Source organism: Lemur catta, chromosome 14, assembly GCF_020740605.2.
Source record: "Lemur catta isolate mLemCat1 chromosome 14, mLemCat1.pri, whole genome shotgun sequence".
NCBI classification, from domain to species: domain Eukaryota; kingdom Metazoa; phylum Chordata; class Mammalia; order Primates; family Lemuridae; genus Lemur; species Lemur catta.
The window spans coordinates 14,938,290-14,959,870 of NC_059141.1; the positions used below are offsets into that span (position 1 = coordinate 14,938,290).

Sequence of the window (21,581 nt, forward strand, 5' to 3'; positions counted from 1 at the left end):
CTGATTGCTTATGAGACAGTGATGTGGGCAAGCAATAAATAGTATGGCAGAAGTGGATAAACTGTCCCCCACCTATATTTGTCCTCCCTTTTATTTAATACAAAGCTGTGGTTAGAAAATGTTCATCCAGTTGGAACTACATTTCCTAGCCTCCCTGCATCTAGGTGGCACCACTCAACTAGTTATTGCCAGTGGAGCGCAGGTAGAATCAATGTGGAGCTTTAAAAGTGTGTGTGCCTTCTCCATTCTCTTTGCCGAGCTGCTGGCTAAATGTAGAGGATTCCAAAGCTCCAGCGCAGGACAGAGCCAAAAGATGAGAGAGACCTGGATTTCTGAATCACACTACTCAAAAGGGCTGTCTGGTCCCTTGGACACTAGCATTAGACTGTTCCAAGAATGAGAAATAAACTTCACTGTGTCAAGCCACTGGGATAATTTGGGTTTATTTGTTATAGTAGCTAGCGTTACTATGCAAATTAGTACAAATGAAAACTAACATATACTGAGTGCCTATAATGGACTTAACACTGTGTTGGGTGTTTTATATAGTTTACCTCATTTATCTCTCATGACAATCACTGCATAGAAAACCTGCAAGGATTTTTATATATTTGGAAACAATGACTCAAAAACGTTGAGGAACTTGTTTAAAGTCTGCAGTTATTAAGTGGCAGGACCAAGATTTGAACCCAGATTTGCCTAGTTGCAAAGCTCCACGGACATTCCCTTTTGCTTTATTGTAGGTGATCTGACTTGGCACTTAGATTAAAAAATAATTTCTATGCATTTTATATGCATAACTTTTTTTAATCCTCAAAGGAAAGCAAAAATTGCACATGTGTTCTTTCTACTTTTTATGCAGAAGACATGAAGTCCCAATTTACAAGGGGTAGGTGTGAGATGATAAGTTCGTTTGAATTTGTTAGCATTTTTCAGATCAAGACAACGCTATACAAAAATGAAGAAAAGAAAGATACATTCCACCTTTGTAACCTGCTGATAATCTTACAGCATTTAATTTGAGCAGAGGCCAGCAACTTACGGAGGGCACGAAAGAGCTGTTGCTCCACAAGGTTTATAGTTAACAAAGGAGAGAAGAGAAAGACTTACTTGTTCTCACAACAGTATGAATTTAAAGAACTATATGGGGTGTGCATTCTACAGGAAGCCCAAGTAGGAAGAAAAATGAAACACTGTACCTTGCACACAGCAATAAAAATGAAGGGATTCATTGTAGTAAGAAAATTCACAGCTGGCAGGCAATATCAGTGAGGCAATAAGATATTTGGTCCATCTTCCTGCTTACCTTTTAGAGTCCTGGTGTTTTAAAAAAAAGATTTCTTTTTATATTAACAAAGTCACTCCAGTCAATCACTTTAACTCACCTATATGAAAAATTTGACAACTGTTATAAGTCCTATGCTGACAAACTAACACCAGAGAGAAAAACTGTTGCATCCTTTAAATTTGTGCAGCCTTCTTGTGACAGATTTTGCTTGCTTGTTTGTTTCAATAACAGGTCCTAATCATCAACACATCTGCATAGAACATTGAACATTACAGAAGACTCAAAGACATGCTAATGAGGAAGAGTGAAACAAAAAGTACTGATTCCTTCATGGAACCAAATAAAACTTAATGCACATTCTGGTTGGTGAAAGTAGGTGGCATTTGGGGAAGTATTCAGGGGATCAGTCTACTCGATCTGAACAAATAATTTCCATTTCAGATAAGGTAATTTATTGATTGATAAATGAGGTAACATGTAAAAGAAGTCTGAAAATTTTAAAGCAGAATATTCAATGCTATAGCTTATAGTATCATTGTTATTTTTAGCATATAGTATAACATTAAAAATCACCAACATTTATGATTTAAAATATTAATAACACCTATAATGTATTAAATAAAATAATTACACATCTGACTGTTAATGGATAGATTAACTGCGAAGGTTACTCTGAAATAACCAAAAGTTTCATGGAAAATGACTTAAAAATAAATGTTATCACTTTTAAGTATACTTAATAACTGAGATGAATGTGAGATATGCCATAGGACACACCCTAGAAATTCTCACAAACTATGCATTTGCCCCAAAGCCTGACTCTGGCTCATGGTTTACCGAATTCTCCTTTCCCCTCTTTATTTATTCCATAAGGCCTCTCTCCTCTGAGTCTTCTCCAGACACAATGAAATAGAGTAATTACTTCCTCCACCCTGCTCCAAAAGCACTAATTGTATTTATTATGGGGATCTAGAACTATTTATTTCCCCTGTAGGTATTCTGTCAAGATATTCCAGCTTACTAAAGGAAATTTATATTCTAAGAGCCTAGGACAGTGCCGGGATCTGTTCCTTCCTAAATCTGTTTTCCCTTTCAGGTGGAGTTGAATTTCTCCTCTACCCTAATTCCAAATGTAAATTTTGCTAATAATATTAATTTAAGGTAGTATTTTTCCTGCTATATTGGAGCGCAAATGAAGCCCAGTCCAAGTCTAATGAACCCTATTCTAATTTCTTAGGGCCTGATAATTATTTGCTGAGTAAAATGTTAATGTCCCACTGTGTGCTACTTTAGTGCCATGTGTTGCAAATATTAATAACCTTAAAATCGAAATAAAGAAAATTAGCTTCATTGTGAAGGTATTTTGTGTGTACATAAATATCAATCTTTTAATGTAGATGAGGACCTTAGGCAATTGATTGCAATGAAATTAGCAATGTGGGGGGCAATGGTAGGACTACTCAACAACCTGTTTTCTGTCTCCAAAAGGAACGGTTTTCAGAAAGCTTTTTCCTTATCTGGCTTTAGGGTGGTTTCTTCCTCTCTCTAAATAAATAGATATTTATTTAACTATGACTTAACGTTTATATCTTAAGACGCAAAGGGGCTGCACAGTGCCATACATGAAGGATGACCCACCACGCCAGTCTCTTTGATAATGACTTTACTTGGAAAAACATATTCTTCAATAAAAAATTGTTTTTTATGTTAACTTTGTTCTTTTGTGGCAATGTTGGAAAACACTGTAGCCCAACAGGAAATACAGACGAAAGCTTCAAATGTAGAGCTCATAAAAAAAGCCATTTTTAAAGCTCATGCCCATCAAGTGTTCACTTGATATAAGTCATACACAAAGTCTTAGTCCAATGTGAACCCATGCTGTGAAAATTCTGTAGCACCCACCTCAAAAAATTCTGTTAAATACATAAATACTGCCGGGGGAAGGAAAAAAAAAAACTTTTGGGCACTAGAAGTCAGACTCAAAGGGAAAATAAACCTGATTAAAAAAAAATTCCAAAGAAAGTTATATAAGTACAGCTCAACAAGGTCACAAGCTTAACCATCCTTCACTGTAATATCTGAAAGTAAACTGGCATTTTAACTATCTGCTTTGGTCATCATTCTTTTTCTCAACTCACAGAGATGCCACAGAGTAAGAATGGCTTCATGTGTAGCTTACAAACCAACAGGAAAAGTGATAGGTATTATGGGGTAAGACACCTTTAAAAATGAGTATAATACTTTTTAATGGATTAAAAATGAACTCTATGAATTCACTTGGACCACCTAAGGAGAAAGTTCTCCAAATAGGGTTTAAACGACATTCTTTTCTTACCACTATGGAGCTCACCAGTATCTCAGAGAACCTAGCAAAGTAAATTTAAACACAACTTGAAAATATTCTTTAAAAGCTTCACCCCAAATGACAACCTACGCTATTCTTTTCAGAACAGAATCACAGCTTTTTGAGATATAAGACTTTAATACACTTGTAATCATAAAGTAAATGTTAACTACACAATAAAAATGATGACTTTTACAACTGGGTAGACTAAAAAACTCACAGGACATGGTCAAGTAATTCTTCTCAGCATTTAAAAAATTCCTATGTAAGAAGAGATATCTGTAAGAAAACATCCTACCACCCAAAATAATGAATAGAGAAACTTTTTCTAGAGATAACTTTCTCTGTCGTTAGGAGAGCAGGTTTCAGGAGGAAAAGAGAGAGAAAGAGAGAGAAAGATAACTTTCTTTGTCAAAAAGTTTAATATTTCTACAGAAATTCTTTTCTCTAAAATACATATGGTTGTACAAAACAGATAGTTAATACCAAGCCAGTTGTATAATCCTATTATCTGTTGCTGTATTGTAGAACATCATAAAGTGTTAATTTGTTATGTTTGCAATAATTTAGATATGGTAGTGCCTTTCTGAGTTGCAACATGTGCTTAAACAAATTTACTTACACTAATAATCTGAATCAGTGTTTATGGATATAACATTCTCTACTTAGAGAACCCAGGATGGTAGTATCTTACTTGTCTTTCTAATCCTGCATCTCTGTAGCAGCTGATACTCAGTAGGGCTCAATGAAACCTTGTTGAATAAGTGAAATACAATATTTGCTTTGTTTTATATAATCTTATACTACTCTCACTAATATTAAAGAATCAGAAATTTATTCTTCTACCAACTGATAACAGCTCTGAGGACAAGGAACATGAAGTGAATACCTTTGGGGTCTATCATCTCAGGAGTCTTAAAAATGACTTATCAGTAAATGGGGGTAAAAAACTCTGATATTTCCTGCAGGAGATGTTAGCTTGGTTCCAAGCTAGCTTACAACTTCAAAAATAGTTTTATGCATTACTTTCCATTATCATGCATTGTTTTACCCATTAATCTTTTCTGTAGCTTATAAATTAATACATTCAAGGATTTATATTTTTGAATCTAACTATTACCTTGTGCCTAGCATAGTGAACACTCAAAATATTTCTTGAAGAGGAGAAAGGGTGAGGTAGGAGAAGAAGAGAAGAAAGAGGATATATTAATAATAACAAGGAAGAGGTAGAAGTGGAAGAAAATGGCAGTAGACATGGAAAAACTCCTGAATAAAGAAAATGACTGGATTTGAGTTTGATGAACTTTGCCTCAATGGATACTTCCACAATTGCTTAAATTTCTGAATGAGTTCTATAATGAGTCGATTAAAATAATAATAAAGTGAGTTGAAAGACAGTACCATAAACCAAAAGACAGAATATGAAAAAGGTACAATGTTGTGCTTTTATACTCCAAAATCTCCATATAACCCTATGAGAGGCTTAGGGAAACTCCATCAGTAGTTTAGCCAAGACTTTGAAACGAGTAAAGAAACAAAGAAAGGCATCTCAGAATTTAAATGCATTTGTTCAGATTCTTTAAAAAGTTATGAACATGAAGCATATTTTGTTTGATTTTTAAAAATGTAAGCTAATACCACTTTGATTGCTTTTCCTCTAAGAACTCTTTAAAGAGATAGGTAAAGTAGAAAAAGAAAGAGTGGTGTACATGAATTATGTCATTCTCATTAAAATGCTGTGCTGAGAATTATTTGTTTTCCAGACGAAAACAAATATTCCAGATGTTTCTCTGGCTTACTCCATTAGGTCAAATTAATTAAAAAATTTTGATGAGGTAAGTATGAAAAGCAAAAATAATCTGAACACATCATATAAAACAGGCCAGAGAAAGTACATTCCTGCAATGGGGAATGTCTACAGCCTAAAATTAGATAACTGTGTAACTATCTATTGAAATGTAATCCATATGGAAGTGAGATCCATATTTTTACTTTTTAAAAGGAAATAATCTTCATAGAAAAGAAACAGGACTCCCAAACAAAGCCTCAAACAGAAATGGAAAGAATCCTTCGTATCCATTCTACAACAAATAAGATTTGGGTGGAAAATATATTCTTTTGTGCAAGGAACTGGTAAATACATTTGTACTCTTGTAAATAGCATTTGTACTCTTCTTACTCAGAAAGTCTACTTTTGCATTTCCCTAATGAAACAGATACATAGGAAATTGTGATAAATGTGTCTTTTTAAAAAAAGAATGTAAGCAGTGTTAAGTATAGGGATAAAATGTGTTTTGACAAAAATAAAGTGGTATAATGAGGCCTTGTTGGATTAGTGGATAGATTACTAGCTATTTCAGTTTCCAAGTAATGCCTACGCACATTTCCCAACTAAAGTAAGATAAATAACTATTAAGCCCCTAAATAAGACTGTCGTCATATCCAGTTCCACCAATATTTAAACAGATACCATCATACTTATTATTTCATAGAGAGTGTACATGTTAACTATACCTAGCCACCTGCCCAGATTTTTGCACTATTAGATACATATATTTGTACACACACACACACACACACACACACACACACACACACACACACAATGAGATTCAATGAAATGACTTTCATCGGGTTCCAATAAACACAGACCAGCACTGGAACACTTACTAGCACTGGAAAGTAAGCCTCTAACTCAACGATAACGTGCACACAAATCACAGGTGATCTTGTTAAAAATGCAGATTCTGATTCAGTAGATCTGATGTCTACCAAGTTCCCAGGGGATGCTGATGTTGCTGGTCCTGAACCCCACTTTGGGTAGCAAGAAACTAACCAACCCACTTCCTCTTTGGACTGATACCAAAGTAACTAAAATGACAATGTATATTTATACTCAGAACCCACCTGAAGTGAAGATAATTGGAGAAAAAATATTGCATACTTTGTAAGACAATTTACAAACCCTTCTATATATATAATTTTATTGTGCCTCTCATGACCTCTAGGAAATAAGTATCATTATTATCCTTCTTCACATAAAATATTTTCATAAACCTGGTTTTCAGCCCAGATTTATAATCACAAATGTCATTATTGCCAGCCTGAGGGGACAGGCCATTTCCTGTGTATAAAGCCCTACAAGGCACAAAGACTAATAAGTCCATATTTGTTTTGGGGATATCCTTAAGGAAGAATCTTTGGGAACTCATGCCAATTGTTAAAAGAATCAATGATAAGTTTCAAGCTCTTTGTTCTTGAATGCCTTTTAAAATGGCGTATAATTTCTCCTGTACCTTCACCATCAAATCCCTCCACCAGCAATTTCAACTGGTAAAAGGACCAAATCTTGGATGACTATAACAAACTTCTTAATATGTCTCCTTGTTTCCACTTCTCTGCCCTGCCACCCCTACAATCCCTGTTCTCCACCATTCAGATCAGACCACTCGCCTTCTCAAAGTCCTCCAATGACATCACCAGCCTACTTAGAATAAAAATCCAGGCTCCTTCCCATGTCCCCACGCAACCTGCATCCTACCCGACTCTGACCTAATCATGTCCTGTGCCACCTAGCTCACTTTGCTCCAGCTGTCCTGATCTTCCTTCTGTTGCTTCAACGTTCCAATCACCTTCTCATTCCAGAGTCCTTGTGCTTGCTCTTCCTGGGATCACCTGTCCCAGATTTTCTTACTGATGGCATCCTGGTACCATTGAAGACTCAGCTTACAGGGCCCTTCTCTGGGAGGTCTTCCCTGAATAGGCAACCTAAGGTAGCTTTCATCAGTTACCTGGTTTGTTGTTTGGTTTTGAGATGGAGTCTTGCTATGTTGCATGGTCTGGTTCACTCCCTCTTTAATACCCTGCTTCATTTATCACTATCTGAAATGGTCTTGTCCGTTAATTTATAAATTTAAAAACTGTCTGTCTCATCCTGCCCACCCTGCTTCCCCGAATATATAAGCTGCCTGGGAACAGGCACCTTAGCTGACTTGTTCACTATTGTATCCTTTGCACATGGCACATAATATTCAATAGTCAGTTTTTGAATGAATTATGTGAAAAGGAAATTAATAGATGCGAGAACATGACATATTTGGACTACAACAGATCACTTTGGAAAATCTAGATATGTGAAATCCATTCATATTTTAGTGTGGTCTATTGGCTAAGAGTATGGAATCGGATGGTCTCAGTATACTGTTTCCTAGGTTTATTAGCATGGACAAATTACTTAATTTCTCTGTACCTTGTTTTCTCATCTGTAAGATGAGAAAAGAATAATTATTGCACAAGGTTGTGATGAGGATTAAAGAGATGATGAATATAGAGTACTGAAAATAGTGCGTGGCCCATTTTGAGTGTTCCGTAAACACTGTATCATTTCTACATATGTTCAGTCACTAGCCTGCCCAGGGCCCTGAGTGAAGGATGGAGAACCTCTTCTTCAGGGGAGGAAGGCTGGCAGAAATTTACCACCTGTTGTAGAGACATCAACAGCCAAATGCGAAGTCAGAGCCAGGTGGCCTGGGTGACTACTGAGAGGAGGGGTGCCAACTCATACGGCTTGCTGTCCAGGAATGGTGGGACCAAGTCCTGTAAATGGTACAGATCACTATTCAAAGATGTGAGGCTACAGACTGCAGACAAACTCCCACTGTTCCAGAGATGCACTGCCAGGTGCACTGGGCCCATCTCGAATACAGAGTGGGGTAGTCATGAGGGTCTCAAACTACCTGCTTACATATTAAAAGGAGAGGATGAGCCTTGCATTTCTGCCCTTGTATAATTTCCCTTTCAGCGAATTTCTTTATTAATCATTATAGCTTCCATTAGTTTTTCCATTGTAACTCTGGGATATTTACTTCAGAGAAAAAAAAAAAGAATCATAATTTCAGAATAAAGGGTAGATGATCCAGAGTTTTGAGTATTAAGTCACTAACCTCAGACAAAATGGATATGTCCATAGCTAAAAGTCATATCTGACTATAAATAGTAACTGAAAAAAGAAAGAGCTGCTTTTTATTCACAGATTCTAGGACAAGACCTTTAAAGAGATACCAAACTGGATCAAGACAATGGCTTGTGCAACCAACACAGTGTTTGGTCAATTAACTTGTAACTTCATTAATTTTCTCAAATAGGAAAGGATTCATGAAAGAATGTTGATAGGTATGAAACTCTATGCATAACAGGGTATAAATGACACTTAGAAATAATCATGTACTTTTTCTCAGACCAAGCATTTTCCGGACATATGTCCCTGTGTTGAGCAGTTGTTCTTGAAGAGAGAGTAACTGTCCATTTGACAAAAGAACTTTAAAATGTCAAATGCCAAAAATTACTACTCAAGAATTCTAGAAGATGAATTTCCTTTTTTCTTGGGAAGATACTAGTAGTCAAAATAATATCCATTCTATTCTATTTTATTCTTTATATAATTTTCTTTTATAATATTTGCCAATTAGGGTCATAAAGTTAATAAATAGAAAAGTTTACACATTTTTGTTGAAATCTTTGCCAATAATTTTGAAAGTTAAATGCTTTTGCTGACGGTAACATATAAAAATGATGACTTTTACAGAGCCCTCTTTGGTTTCTAAGTACTTGAATACATATTACCTTATTTTACTTCATAACAACCTTATGGGATAGAATCTGGTGACAGTTTCCATTCTGCAAGTACAAGAACATATGCAGAGAGGTTAAGTGATTTCTCAAAGTCACACAGCTGATTAATGACAGAGACAGATAATGGAGTTTTTTTCTTCTTTCTCCAATTCAATACACCAGGCAATAATTCCTAATTTTGTGGTCAAGTAAACTTTCAAAAAACATTTCAGAGTGCCCAAAATAGGGTTGCCAATTTTGTCATTTTTCTAAGAAAAAAAATATAACTTTTAACTGCTATTTCTATCATATCATAAATCTCTCCTTTCTCTTATCACTGCAAAATAGGAAAAACATCATCTTAGAAATATAGTCCTGTAAATTAATAAAATATGCTTCATAAGAAAGTCACTATATTCTACTTCCTCTTTCATTTTGCAGTGGACTGTTAAAAACTATTGTGGTCTAGAACTAGTTCTCAGGCCAGTACTTGGAAACCATTTCTCTGTTTTGCACTGGTTCTAAAGTCATACTAGCTCTTCCACATCTATTCCTCCTTGCATTGCATAGTCTTTAAGAAGAAGAAACCAGTAAGTGCTGAAAGTTTTTCCTTTTCAAAGATGCTATTCTTCTGCTACTGTAACAAAATGATGAGCATCCTACATTTATATCACATTCAAAATGCAGAGCTATGGACTTACTAGGCATGACTGGGCTGAGGGCTGGCAGGGAGGCAGGAAATATAGAAGCAACATGGTGCCCACCCCAATGCATTCATTCCACATTTATTTAGTAAGAAGCAAGGGCAGGAAAAATGCTTTGTCCCTGCCTTGTCATTACTCATTCCATGTTCAAACTCGTTCAAGGAAATAAATTAGCACAATGACTCCTGTCTAGATGTAGGCTGAGCCATATCTGTCTTTACTTCCACAAAGCCCACTCTTATTCCTTCCAGCCTTGGTTTTGTACTCTGCAAGAAGTTCCTAAGCCATATATGACAAATCAACAACTAATTTTATAGTAGTTTATAGTCAATCTATCATTGTATTTTACCAAAAAGTCCCAGGGGACTGAGATTGGTTTATGAGACACTCTTAAATTGACACTTTCTATGTTGGTTGTGTTGATAGTTGGATGTGGATGTTATATTTTAGAATACACCAAAAGGAATAACTATCAAATTCCATCCAATCACATAACCTTGATCAGCGCATGGTTCTCTGGAACCTGTGATCTTCTCTGATGGCCTCCTTCAGAGGGAGCTATATGAATAACACAGTGAAAGAGAAAAAGGAAACCCCACTATAGAGCCCAATCAGCCAAATCAAGCCCTGTGATCAGTGTTACAGCAAGAATACCCCCAAATTCAAACCAGTCCCTTGTGGAAAGCAGCTCACCAATGGATGTTTTGTCAAGGAAGGTCCTTTTGATGATGGTCATGTTCAATAGACACAGTGCCACATTTCCCAAGGATCATCAAAGTAACACAATTTGTTTCCTATTCCTTTAATATTTATAAATTTCAAGCACAACAAAAAATCCTTTTCTATGAGATAAAGATAAACTCCTGTATACCATCAATGACCATACATTAATATTTATATTTGTATATGTATTTTATGGTATAGAAAACATTTTAACACATACCATTATTTCTTAAGAATATTCTGAGATAGGTAATATTATTTTCATTTTATTGAAGAAGAAACTGAGGCTCAGAGAGGTTATGTAATTTGCTCAAAGTCACAAAAAGAAGAGCTAGAACCCAAGCCTGGTCCTTTGACCTCATGTTCTGGGCTCTTTCTTTTTCTTACTTGCCCTACCCCCCTTGGGCTCTTTCCATTCTTCACAAGAACAGTCACCTCTAAAGGTGAACCCAAAAACAAGAAGAACACATAAAAGGTGGCTTTTATTCCAATAAGGGCAGAAAGCCAGTCTATCAATAACCTCAGAAAGACGGGCTACCCATTCTATTAAAAAATCTGGGAAAGTCTGTGGTTTAATTCAGTTTTTTTTTTTTTTTTTTACCATTAGTATAATGCCAATGTTGCTAGGATTTTTCCTATTGGTTCCCTAGAATTTGTCACATAATCCAGCTAATATAGGATAGCCATGAACTCAGGATAAGAAAAACACTGGCCATTCATAAAGAAAGTTATTTGGAGTCACTTTCATTATACCTGATCTTCCAAAATAAATGTTTTTTATGACATAAATGGTTAAAAATTGATGGAAATGTGTCCATCACATATTTTTGTGGTTTATATACTAGGCAAGAGCTATGCAAAATATTCAAAATAGATTATTTGCAACCTATACTTGAAAAAAGAGGAGCTAAATTATAAGAAACTGATGACTACTAGGTGTTAATGGATATTTACTATGTGAAAAAATTGTCATTGCATGAAACATTTATATTAATAATAAAAAATCTTGTCCATTTAAAGTAGACTATTTTAGAACTCAAATTAGGACTGTGTTTTCTGAAATTAATAACTAGTGTTAATTCAAACTAAAAGTTTGAACAGTAGTGACTAATGCTAATAAGATTATCATGAACATTAGCCTTGCTGCTTACTAAGACTTTTATTTTCATATCTGATTATAGGCTCTGTTTGTGATTTTTTAAAAAAACAAATACAGGATCATTAGGAATCATTTCCAATACCAGGAAAAATAAGCAAAGTAAACTAAGTATTGTTATTTCTTTGTCCCTAGTTCACATGATTTAGACTGATTAAAATGTTAATTTTTACATATGTGAATAAAACGTAAAGGAGCAAACAACTGGAGACTGCACCATGTGCTACCAATCATTGCGGGTGGGTAAACTGACAACATGTAACTGCATATTAAGACAAATGTAGAATTTAGACAAAGTATTCCATCTCTTTTCAGATGTATACTTTTAAACCTCAGGAACTGTTTTCAGTAGATGTCATGCCTTTTAACTTGAAAAAAGATAAGCGCAAATAAGCTCCCAATTGTCTCCCCAATATGTAAACCACATCTCGGGCTGCTGTCTCTGCTACTCCTTTGAAGTTTCCCTGAAATGTCATGTGTTGTGAAGACTGCTGTGCATAAGCAAGACAATTTGCTCACTCTCAGAATTCTTACCGGTTTCCACTGCTATTTGGTATCCAGCCTCTAGTCTCCGAGATGACCTTTCCAGCCTCTCTGTGTTATCGAGCAGATGTGCCCTCTGAAAAAGAAAAAGGGGAAAAAAATCAGACGGCCGTCTACAATGTTCTTCTTTTTGCCTTTTTTTTTAAAAAAATAATGCCTTTGTATGTCCTAACATTTGGGGGAGGGGGTCTCAGAACCCACTATAGTTAATTTTTAGCAAATTTTCCATTATAGAAACCACTACAATGAACATATTTCCAATCAATCAGGTATGGACCATCCACTTTTCTGTTTTTCTGTTTTAAAAGGAGACTCATGTTGTATGTGGCCACAGTGTATCTTACTCCAAAACACTGAGAAATACACAAAGACCAGAGCCAACTGGATTTTTTCTGTTTCAGCAGATACAGATGTACGAGATACTTGCATAGATCTATGATCTCTATTTGTATTTATTTTTTATAAAGTGCAATCATTTCAAAAACCCATTTGTTCCTTTGATTCCTGCAGACAGTAATTTTTAAGCAGAATCTTTATTTGTAAGAGAATGTGCCTCAATTTTGGATATGCAGCAAGATGCCATATAGAACAACATATGCTACTAAAACGGAATACTAAACAGCTCTTCTAGTTTTAAGACAACTGGGGGCAACACCAAGAAACAAGAGACACGTTTCTCCACTTACACAGATGTATAAAATTATGGATTTTATTCCCAAATATATGGCAATATGTAGATTGAGGTTGATCTTTGAACACATAGTGTTTTAGGCTGAATAAAAATTACAGTAATTATATACACCTCTTTTATATTATATCTGTTGGGGAAATTAGAGGAATTTCCCCAAATCGTCAGCTTCTAAACTTTCTTTTCTATATTGAGACTTTTTTTAAACCATTGTGATTATTTATACACTAGATCTATTCAGGTTGCCAGAATAGGTTTATATGTTAATCATGGCTATGTAGAGATATATGTATGTCTAGATACTTAGAAATATATGAACGTATGCATATATATATGTATATATATATATTTGTGTGTGTACATGCACACATGTATTTGTATATGTTAGTACCTTCCCCTATCAAATCAGTTTTGGTATCTGGTCAAAAAGAAAGAAAAAACACAACCACAACTCCTACAACTTTGTGTTGTTGACAGATGTCATTTAAAATCGGAGCAATGCTTTCTAATAATAATAAAAAAGGAGGTGCCACACATACTATCTGAGTGGCTGTCGAGCGAAACGATCTACCTTGCTCTAATGAGCCCCCATGGATCTTGGAGATGCAAGCTGTATTGACATGCACACTTAAGCTAATACACCTAGACCAGTGCCTCCAAGCTCTAGCAGCCAGGGATGCTGACAGAATATCTCGCTTCCATCTTCAAAGAAAGGAAGTGATTAGTATGTTATCATTACCATTCAAAACGTGATTTCCTTATTCCCTCCCGGCATAGGTGACACATCTGAGATGCGGCCAGACGTTGGAGGCAGCTAAAGCCACATCAAAGCTTTCCTTGAAATTTTTTTGGGGGGAAGGGTTGGGGGGGGAGAATCATTAAAACAATGCATTTAGAACAGAGAGATAGGACTTGATGTGAAGGTCAGGAAGCTGCAACAACAGTCTATAATAATTAATAGAGTCGTCTAATATAAAGTAGAGAAATTAAGAGAAAAATTGGCCCCTCCCTCTGCAAAAAAAAAAAAAATCCTAAATAAATAAAACGGAGGAAGGAAGGAAGGAAAGCTTCTTGTATTATGAAAAAGCAAAATCACTGAAGGCTGTAATTGAGAAAAAGAAGAGAAAAGGGAGCTCTATGTGTGTGGGATTGATTACTATTTTTAAATAAAATTAAACACTTTACTAAGGCTTGTCAAAAATAGCTTTCTTACTCAAATTCTCCCCTATATGCAGGTTCTGGGAGTAAAGATTGCTCTTCCCTTCCTTGAAAAACTGTTTCCTACCTTAACAAAGGACTTAATTTCAAACTGGTGATTCTCTAAAAGGATATCAATCAGATCTGTGAAAGCAAGAGTAAATCTGAATTTTAATCCAGAATAAGAAAACAAAGATTTCTGGTACATTTTTATGTTGGATGAAATCCCCAAACAAAAAGAAAGTGTTTAGTTACCATAGATGAAAAAAGAAAAACAAAGATCATACTGGAACTGGACAATCTACTTATATAATAATATACAATGTAGAAAATAAAGCATTTAAATTTAGAATGATTTGGGAGATTCTATGGCTATAATAGGGAGCAAAATTTCTACAAGAACTTAAAAAAAAATTACATTTATATATACAACTAAATAATGGAAGTAACTCTTCTTCAGGACAGTTCAATTCTATCAGAGTAAATCTGCACACAAGAGGACTATCAGTTTACCAGCAGCTTTCCAGCAGGATCTCACTTTGTATTTTGGAACCTCTTCACTTAAGTCAAACTAAAATCAAGTTCTTGTAACAGCTGCGCTATTTACATTGTTCCCTTAGTTGTACATTGCCCTGGTCTCTGTAAATGAAAGGAAATACACTACAGTAGCAGCTGATGCTTTCAACTTGCCCCCACACTCCATCCCAAACTCATTCTCTCACCCTCTTCTCAGCCCTTTTCAAAGCAGGTAAGTGAAGCTGTGCAGGAGCTTCAGACAGAGCTCAACTTGTGTGAGGAGCTGTGCAATGTGGAGAGCTGGAGATGCAGGATTCAAACGGAACTCGGCACAGCCAACGCCAGCTCAGCTCCCTCTGCTCTACAACCTGCCTCCAAGCGTGCCCGTTTCCAGAACGGAGCCCGGAGAGAGCATCACAAGGAAGGGATGGGGCATACTTTGTTCCCAAGCACAACAAAATACCATATTTTGAAGCAGATGAGTGCTTGTCTTCTTAACATAGGTGCAAGTTAAGAAATATGGGGTAACATTCACCATATGACTCCTGTTAGAATCCGACTGAGAAATAATCACTTCTGAGAAAACTATAGATACCAATGCAGTATCGTCACCGTAGTCTATTCTATAAACACCAATGTTATATCCATATCAAAGACCATTAAAAGAATATTTGAGTGTATTATTCGAGTAGTTGAATGATCTAATTCTTCTGATTGTAATTGTTACAGGTTACAGTTTCAGAAACACGTGTTCCAGAACCATAACTGATGAAACTGCTGCTACAGGTATAACAAAACAGTTAAGCCATCAAATAATAGTAAAACATATTTTAAAAGAAATGCAGATGTGATGTTTTCAGCTTTTAGAATTAAGATTTCTAATTCCACACAATTCAGCTTAACAAAAATAAATCTGTCAAAAATGTTGGTTATAATAAGGCACAAGATTTTATTAATCATATTCATTGCTTAAATTCAGAGGCAAGGGCTTTGTGTAGTTTCTTCGTATAGAGGTTTTTCAAGTCTATTGTTAGTTCCATTAGCAATTGAAAATTCAGATTCTTCACCTAAACACAAGCATATACAAATATAACAAACAGATATTCTATCTTGCAGAAAAATAATGTTGATGTATCACTCACTTCAAGAGTAATCTTATACATCAAAACTGCAATTGATTATATTCATTTAGTATATACATCTGTTTCCATTCAGGGAAGATAAAAAACACAAAAAGGTTGGAGAGTCAGGGTTTTTGTGTATTTTTCCTGTTCATTTTATGTGTCATTATTACTTTTACTAAGAGAGGACCTCACTAATGCATCTTAAATCAGAAGAATTGTTGAAAATCACCATCTACAAGCCTCCAAATTAACATTTGTATCACTCAGAGAATGATGACATACCAATAAAAACAAATTCTAGAAAGACATCAATCAATGCAGTTAAACTAAATTTGAAAATAATTCATAGTACTCTAATTATTATAAGCAATTAGATAATTTTTAAATTGCAATATACGTCATTGTTTTATGCCCTGATAGAAAAATAACAAAACTCAACCTCACTAAATAAAAACTATTTATCTCTGAAAAAGAGTACCAAAACATATTTGAAATGTTTGGCTTAATTTTTTTTTTTAAATGGAATCATTCAGCATCTCTCCTTGATACAGGGATAAAATTATAAACATTGCTGTAAATATTTGCTGAGCCATAAAAAAGTCTGGAGTTGCATTATGAAACACACTAGCAAACTCAGAAAAATGAGAACTCACTTGGGTGCTATTTCCTACAAAAAGGAAAGTGTTTAACAATGACGAGAGCTTTGGCTACTTTTAGGTATCTATGTACACAGAATAACACAGAATAGTAGGGCATTGATAACACATGTGTGTTTCCCCAAAAGGGTAATACATCCATAGTGTCGTAAGTTGAACCTAACAATTTTGAGTGAGGGAAAGGAGTCTATTTGAGAATGGTTATAGTAGAGTACATCAGAATGTCAGGAAAAAATTAAATCCTATTTACTTCTTTGAGAAACCAACATAAATAAAACAAACTTGAAGTTAGAGCCTACAATAAAACTATATTCAGGTGTAGTTTTAAGATATTCCTTTTTAGTCCTCCTTCTGTTTTTTTGTCTTTAAAATATTAACTTTTCCCCAATGCCAACAAAGAACAACGATCCCTATGATAAGCATGATTAGGATATAGTTGTTTTTAAAAAACAGTCAGCAGAGAAGATTTCTGAGCAATACAATCAATACTTTTTGTTATGTGTAGATTTCCCTGGAAAAATGGATTCAAAGATCCACAGATTTAGAAACTCAATTTTATAGGGAAAAGCAGAATTAAAAAAAAAAGGAAGCTAGGAAGTACTCACCTCTTCACGTAATTTTATCAACTGCAACATGAATGCACAAAAAAAAAGATAAAAAGGAAAGAAATGGCAGGAAAGAAAGATCAGTTGTGTGACAGGATACAGAATTAACATTGACAATTTATCTGTTTACATGTTTAGCATTTAAAAATCACAGACAAACACATTAAAAGAACCTAAACATAGACTACATGCAGAGTTTTTTGAACGAATAAAGATCACTTTCTCACACTGTCACATTAAACAAAGAGAATAGTGTGAAATTCTCTTTTAAAGTACATCTAAGACACCATCATGAAATAAAGGGGAACGACTTCATAGAAGTCTATATTATAAAGAAAGAAAACAAGTTTACTGTTCCTCTCTTCTAAGAATGTACCACTGAAGAGGTTTTGTATATACAAGTTTTCAGGATGTTTCTCTATTTGGAATCTTGACAACTGATTTTAGATTTCACCTACAAATGAGAATGATTAATAGCTTATGCTTTGGTTCCAATAAGTATTTAAAACAACAAACTATTATGTTAGTTAATGTCATACTTGTACTTACTCTCATAATAGGATTGCATTTGGAAGTGATGTTATTTTAATTAAGGATAGATAATACTTACTTAGGACATAGTATCAAGAAATATTTCATTATCCTTAGAACTACTGTGTATATCAGAGTTAATTTCTAGGTTTTTGTTTTGCTTAAAAGGCTACTGCAATCATGTGGCATGTTTTCATTTAAATTTTTGAATGGTTTCTTCATTTTTTAATTTTTATCTTGTAAATCAAAAAGCACTCTTGTTAGTAAATTCTCCTATGATAACATTTTAAATCTCCTATGTAGAACATTTTTCTATTTGCTTTAAATATAACAGATAAAATGAGCTCCTACTCTTTAGAAGCTTAAAAAATGATATAATCATATATATGGCTCACTCTGTGTGTGTGTATGTGTGTGTGTGTAGGACACTATTCTAAACCACAAATATCATTGTATAATGGAGATGACGACCACAGTTTCTGCAATGAATAGAAACTGAAACCTATGTTGTAACGGACTCTAAACCTCATTCTAGATCTGAAATTTGCATCCTCAGCAATTCGTGTCTACAACTGATGATTTTTAAACATCAAAATATCTGTAACATCTGTTATAACACTTGACATATGCAGGCCAATAAATTAAACTATTGCTTTGGGAGAAATGTGCCATGAATTGCTCACTGTAAGTCTTTCTAAAAGTATCATGTTTACTGTAGCCCGGATATCTCAATGCTTAATGCTGTTTTTGTCTTGAGTTCAAGGAAGGCAGTATGTGTTCCAGCTTATTCTGCTATTTCATTTGTTGTACGAAAAGTGTTTCAAGTACAAAAGAGTATGATTTTAAAATTGCTGTGAATTCTTTATAAAAGAGTACAGAATTTATCATATGTCTCACAGTGTGTTTAGTGAAAATGAAACTTTTAATATCATCCTTTCAAAACAGACAAGAAGTTGTCATTATTTTTAATTAACACACTCATTCTCTCAGCAACCATCCAGTTATGTGCAAGTAAAGCATCTCATCGTTTCATGTGAAAAGTTACAATTCTTCCCTAGAAGAAGTAAAATTTTCAACTAAGATACTTGGCCTATCAAATATCGGAATCTTTCTCTTTACTATCCCAACATCATGGGAGAAAAAGGCAAACATTAATTCTCAGAAAGAGACGATCTGGGAATTGATCGGCCAGCTATCTTTTCTTTCTGGGGGCACCATTCTTCAGTTGGCTATGATACTTAAAGGGCCAAAGTTTAAAACTACTCTTCAGCAATAGAGACCATTTGGGGCATGCCACCCTGCCATAATCAATGAGTGTTTAAAAATGCTACCCATTTGTTTTTTCAATAGGTTCCAAACAAAAAACGTTCTATCTTGTTTGTGCTGCATGGCTGCATTCAAGCTCCACACCGGATTTGTCGCTAAGCTAGGTAATGGGAGGGTTTTTAATCTTTATCTTTTTTTTTTTGGTTAGGCCCAGAGTTATTCATTCAAGTAAACAAAAGATGGTCTATTTTTGAAAATTAACAATGCTTAGACTAGACTGTAAGCACCGATTTCGTATTTTATCGAGTTACTAGCTCCATCATAGGCGACATGAAAGTGTGCAATGCCACCATGTTGAGTTATGATAATCAACATCTTTGTTGAAACAAAGATTTTTTTTTCCCCCAATGCAGAATTTGATACAAGAGGTAATCTGTTCCTTTGTGGGCTGAAAAAATCTGGTTTACGCTGGTTTGAACCAGTGGAATCTCTTGTGGTTAAGCCTTCTGCTGTGACTGAAATCAAAACTGCTCTGCAGAGCATGTGAGGGTTCGTGCGCGCGCCTGTGTGTGAGGCGCGTCACGTGACCCCCAGAACCACCGAATTTTTTTTTTAAAGCTGATAACGCGACTGCCGTCTCTGTCCGCATACAGATAACGAATAAATGCTGAACTCTATTAAACGCCCTTTACACATTATCGTGGGTCGAACACACAATTTTCTGAACTTATGATGACAGTCTATTTATTTTGCCATAAACCCTCAGCACGGAACGAACAGATTTGTGCCTGGTAATGATCTGCTCTGCCAGGGCTATATGAAATGATACCGACCTTCCTTAGATCTTGGGGAATTAAATTGACCGACTTCACCCCCTGGTCTGCGGCTGAAGTTTGACACACTTTATGCACAGCAAGCCCAAATCGGAAGTTAAGAGAACCTCGCATTAAAAAATTAAGCAATCATTATCTGCTAAATATTGCTTTGCCACAAAACTTTCCGCACATTTGGGAATATCCTACCCCTCATATATTTTTTGAACCTTCTCTTTAGGATTTACTCAAAGTCACTGATCAATATAATTTTGCATATGGAAACTAAGAGACTATTTAGGTTCAAAACTGAGCTCAGAACATTTTATTTGCCCTATTATCACACTCCACTATGAAAGGCTTTATGATTTTATTCCTTAAGTTGTTTTTTTTTTCCTTTTTTGATAATGGTTCTCATGAAATGAAATCAAGTTAACTGTCAAAGTTTCCACTCTAAATACCGCATCGCTACATTCAAGAACTCACCTCTCTCAAAGAAATAGAATGTTGCCACATGGAAATGGCAAATATATTTTAAAAGAATAGAATGATAATGCTTAAAACAATAGTCTTTGGAAAGCTGATAACCCAACAATACTCAAATGTGCAAATTAGGTAGTTTTGTCCCTTCTTTGTAAATTAAGGATGAGTGATATTTGATTGAATGAAATGAATATGAACTAGAAATAAACTTATACAAAGCAATTAATTTGGATTAAATGAAATATGTATTGTATGAGGGATACTAAAAATGCATTTGAAAAATTCTTAATTTCTGAAATTTTGACATTTCTAATCATGGCAGAAACGTTTATGGACCTAAGAGTAACTTAATGTACTTTATAGTTAATTAGCAGATTATATATACTAACAATCAAGTTTTAGATGCCTAAAAAAACTGCAGTGTAAATTACCAGAATGACAAATAATAGTTATCGTATCCATATTTGTTTAAATCTTCACAAAGAGGCTACTATAGGGAAGATGCATATGTTGCATTGAAAATAAGTACCCAGTACTTTATTTATAATCATTGCTATTAATTCCTTTTTTATTTTCCTTTTCTGATCTATATTTTTAAGTTGACAGATATATCCCAATTTCAATTAAATGTATATTGGTATTTTTTTCTGATTTGGTTTATCCCTTTTTCTTATATATTAAAAGTTTATCATAAACATTGCATGGACAAGAAGTTCTGAAAATTGATTCACAGACAATTAACTTAAAAGTAAACTTATTTGTGGGCAGCAAACATTTTTTATATAAATTATAGGTAATCCCACCTATAAAAAACTCTTCTCAGCTACTGAACTATAAAAGTTAATATGAAGAGCTGACTTAAAAGCCTTCCTTTCTTTAATGAAAGATCTATTTTGATTCCATAATCTGAATAAATACTGATATAGAATAAAAAGTTGTTTTCAAGTGACCATACCTGGTTAAGGATGTTTTTTAGTTTGAGAGATTTTAATTCCTATATTATGACAAAGAGCTTCAAAACAAAATTTAATGACTTCATATGATACAGAAATTTTGCTACATTTGATAACAAAATATCCAAAAAGTGTGGTCTCTCTGAACTTTTACACCTCATTTAAATTTTAGACTGAAAAGTTCACATAAGTAATAATCTAACAGTTACATATTCTCATGACTATAATTTATCATACTATATTTATTGAAGTGACAGCTCCTTACAACTTAAACTTCAGGTTCTCCAAGCACTTTCAGAATTTGTAGGTTTGATTTATACAAGTCCAGGGGAAATCTCTGCATGATCACTTTAAAGTGACAGGAATATAATTTAAAAAATTC

At 34.6% G+C, this 21,581-nt stretch overlaps 1 protein-coding gene across 4 annotated transcripts in view; it reads right to left on the reverse strand.

The window, feature by feature from the left end:
• VTI1A (vesicle transport through interaction with t-SNAREs 1A) overlaps window positions 1-21,581 on the reverse strand; it is a 327,835-nt gene that overhangs the window by 234,306 nt on the left and 71,948 nt on the right. For 2 of the 4 annotated variants that reach the window (XM_045568127.1, XM_045568129.1), the window contains exons 5-6: window positions 17,155-17,175; window positions 12,360-12,444 (exon numbers count right to left, since the gene is read on the reverse strand). In XM_045568127.1, coding sequence (XP_045424083.1) covers window positions 12,360-12,444; window positions 17,155-17,175 — 106 coding nt within the window. The remainder of the gene's footprint in view (window positions 1-12,359; window positions 12,445-17,154; window positions 17,176-21,581) is intronic. The other 2 variants (XM_045568128.1, XM_045568130.1) reach the window with 1 other exon arrangement.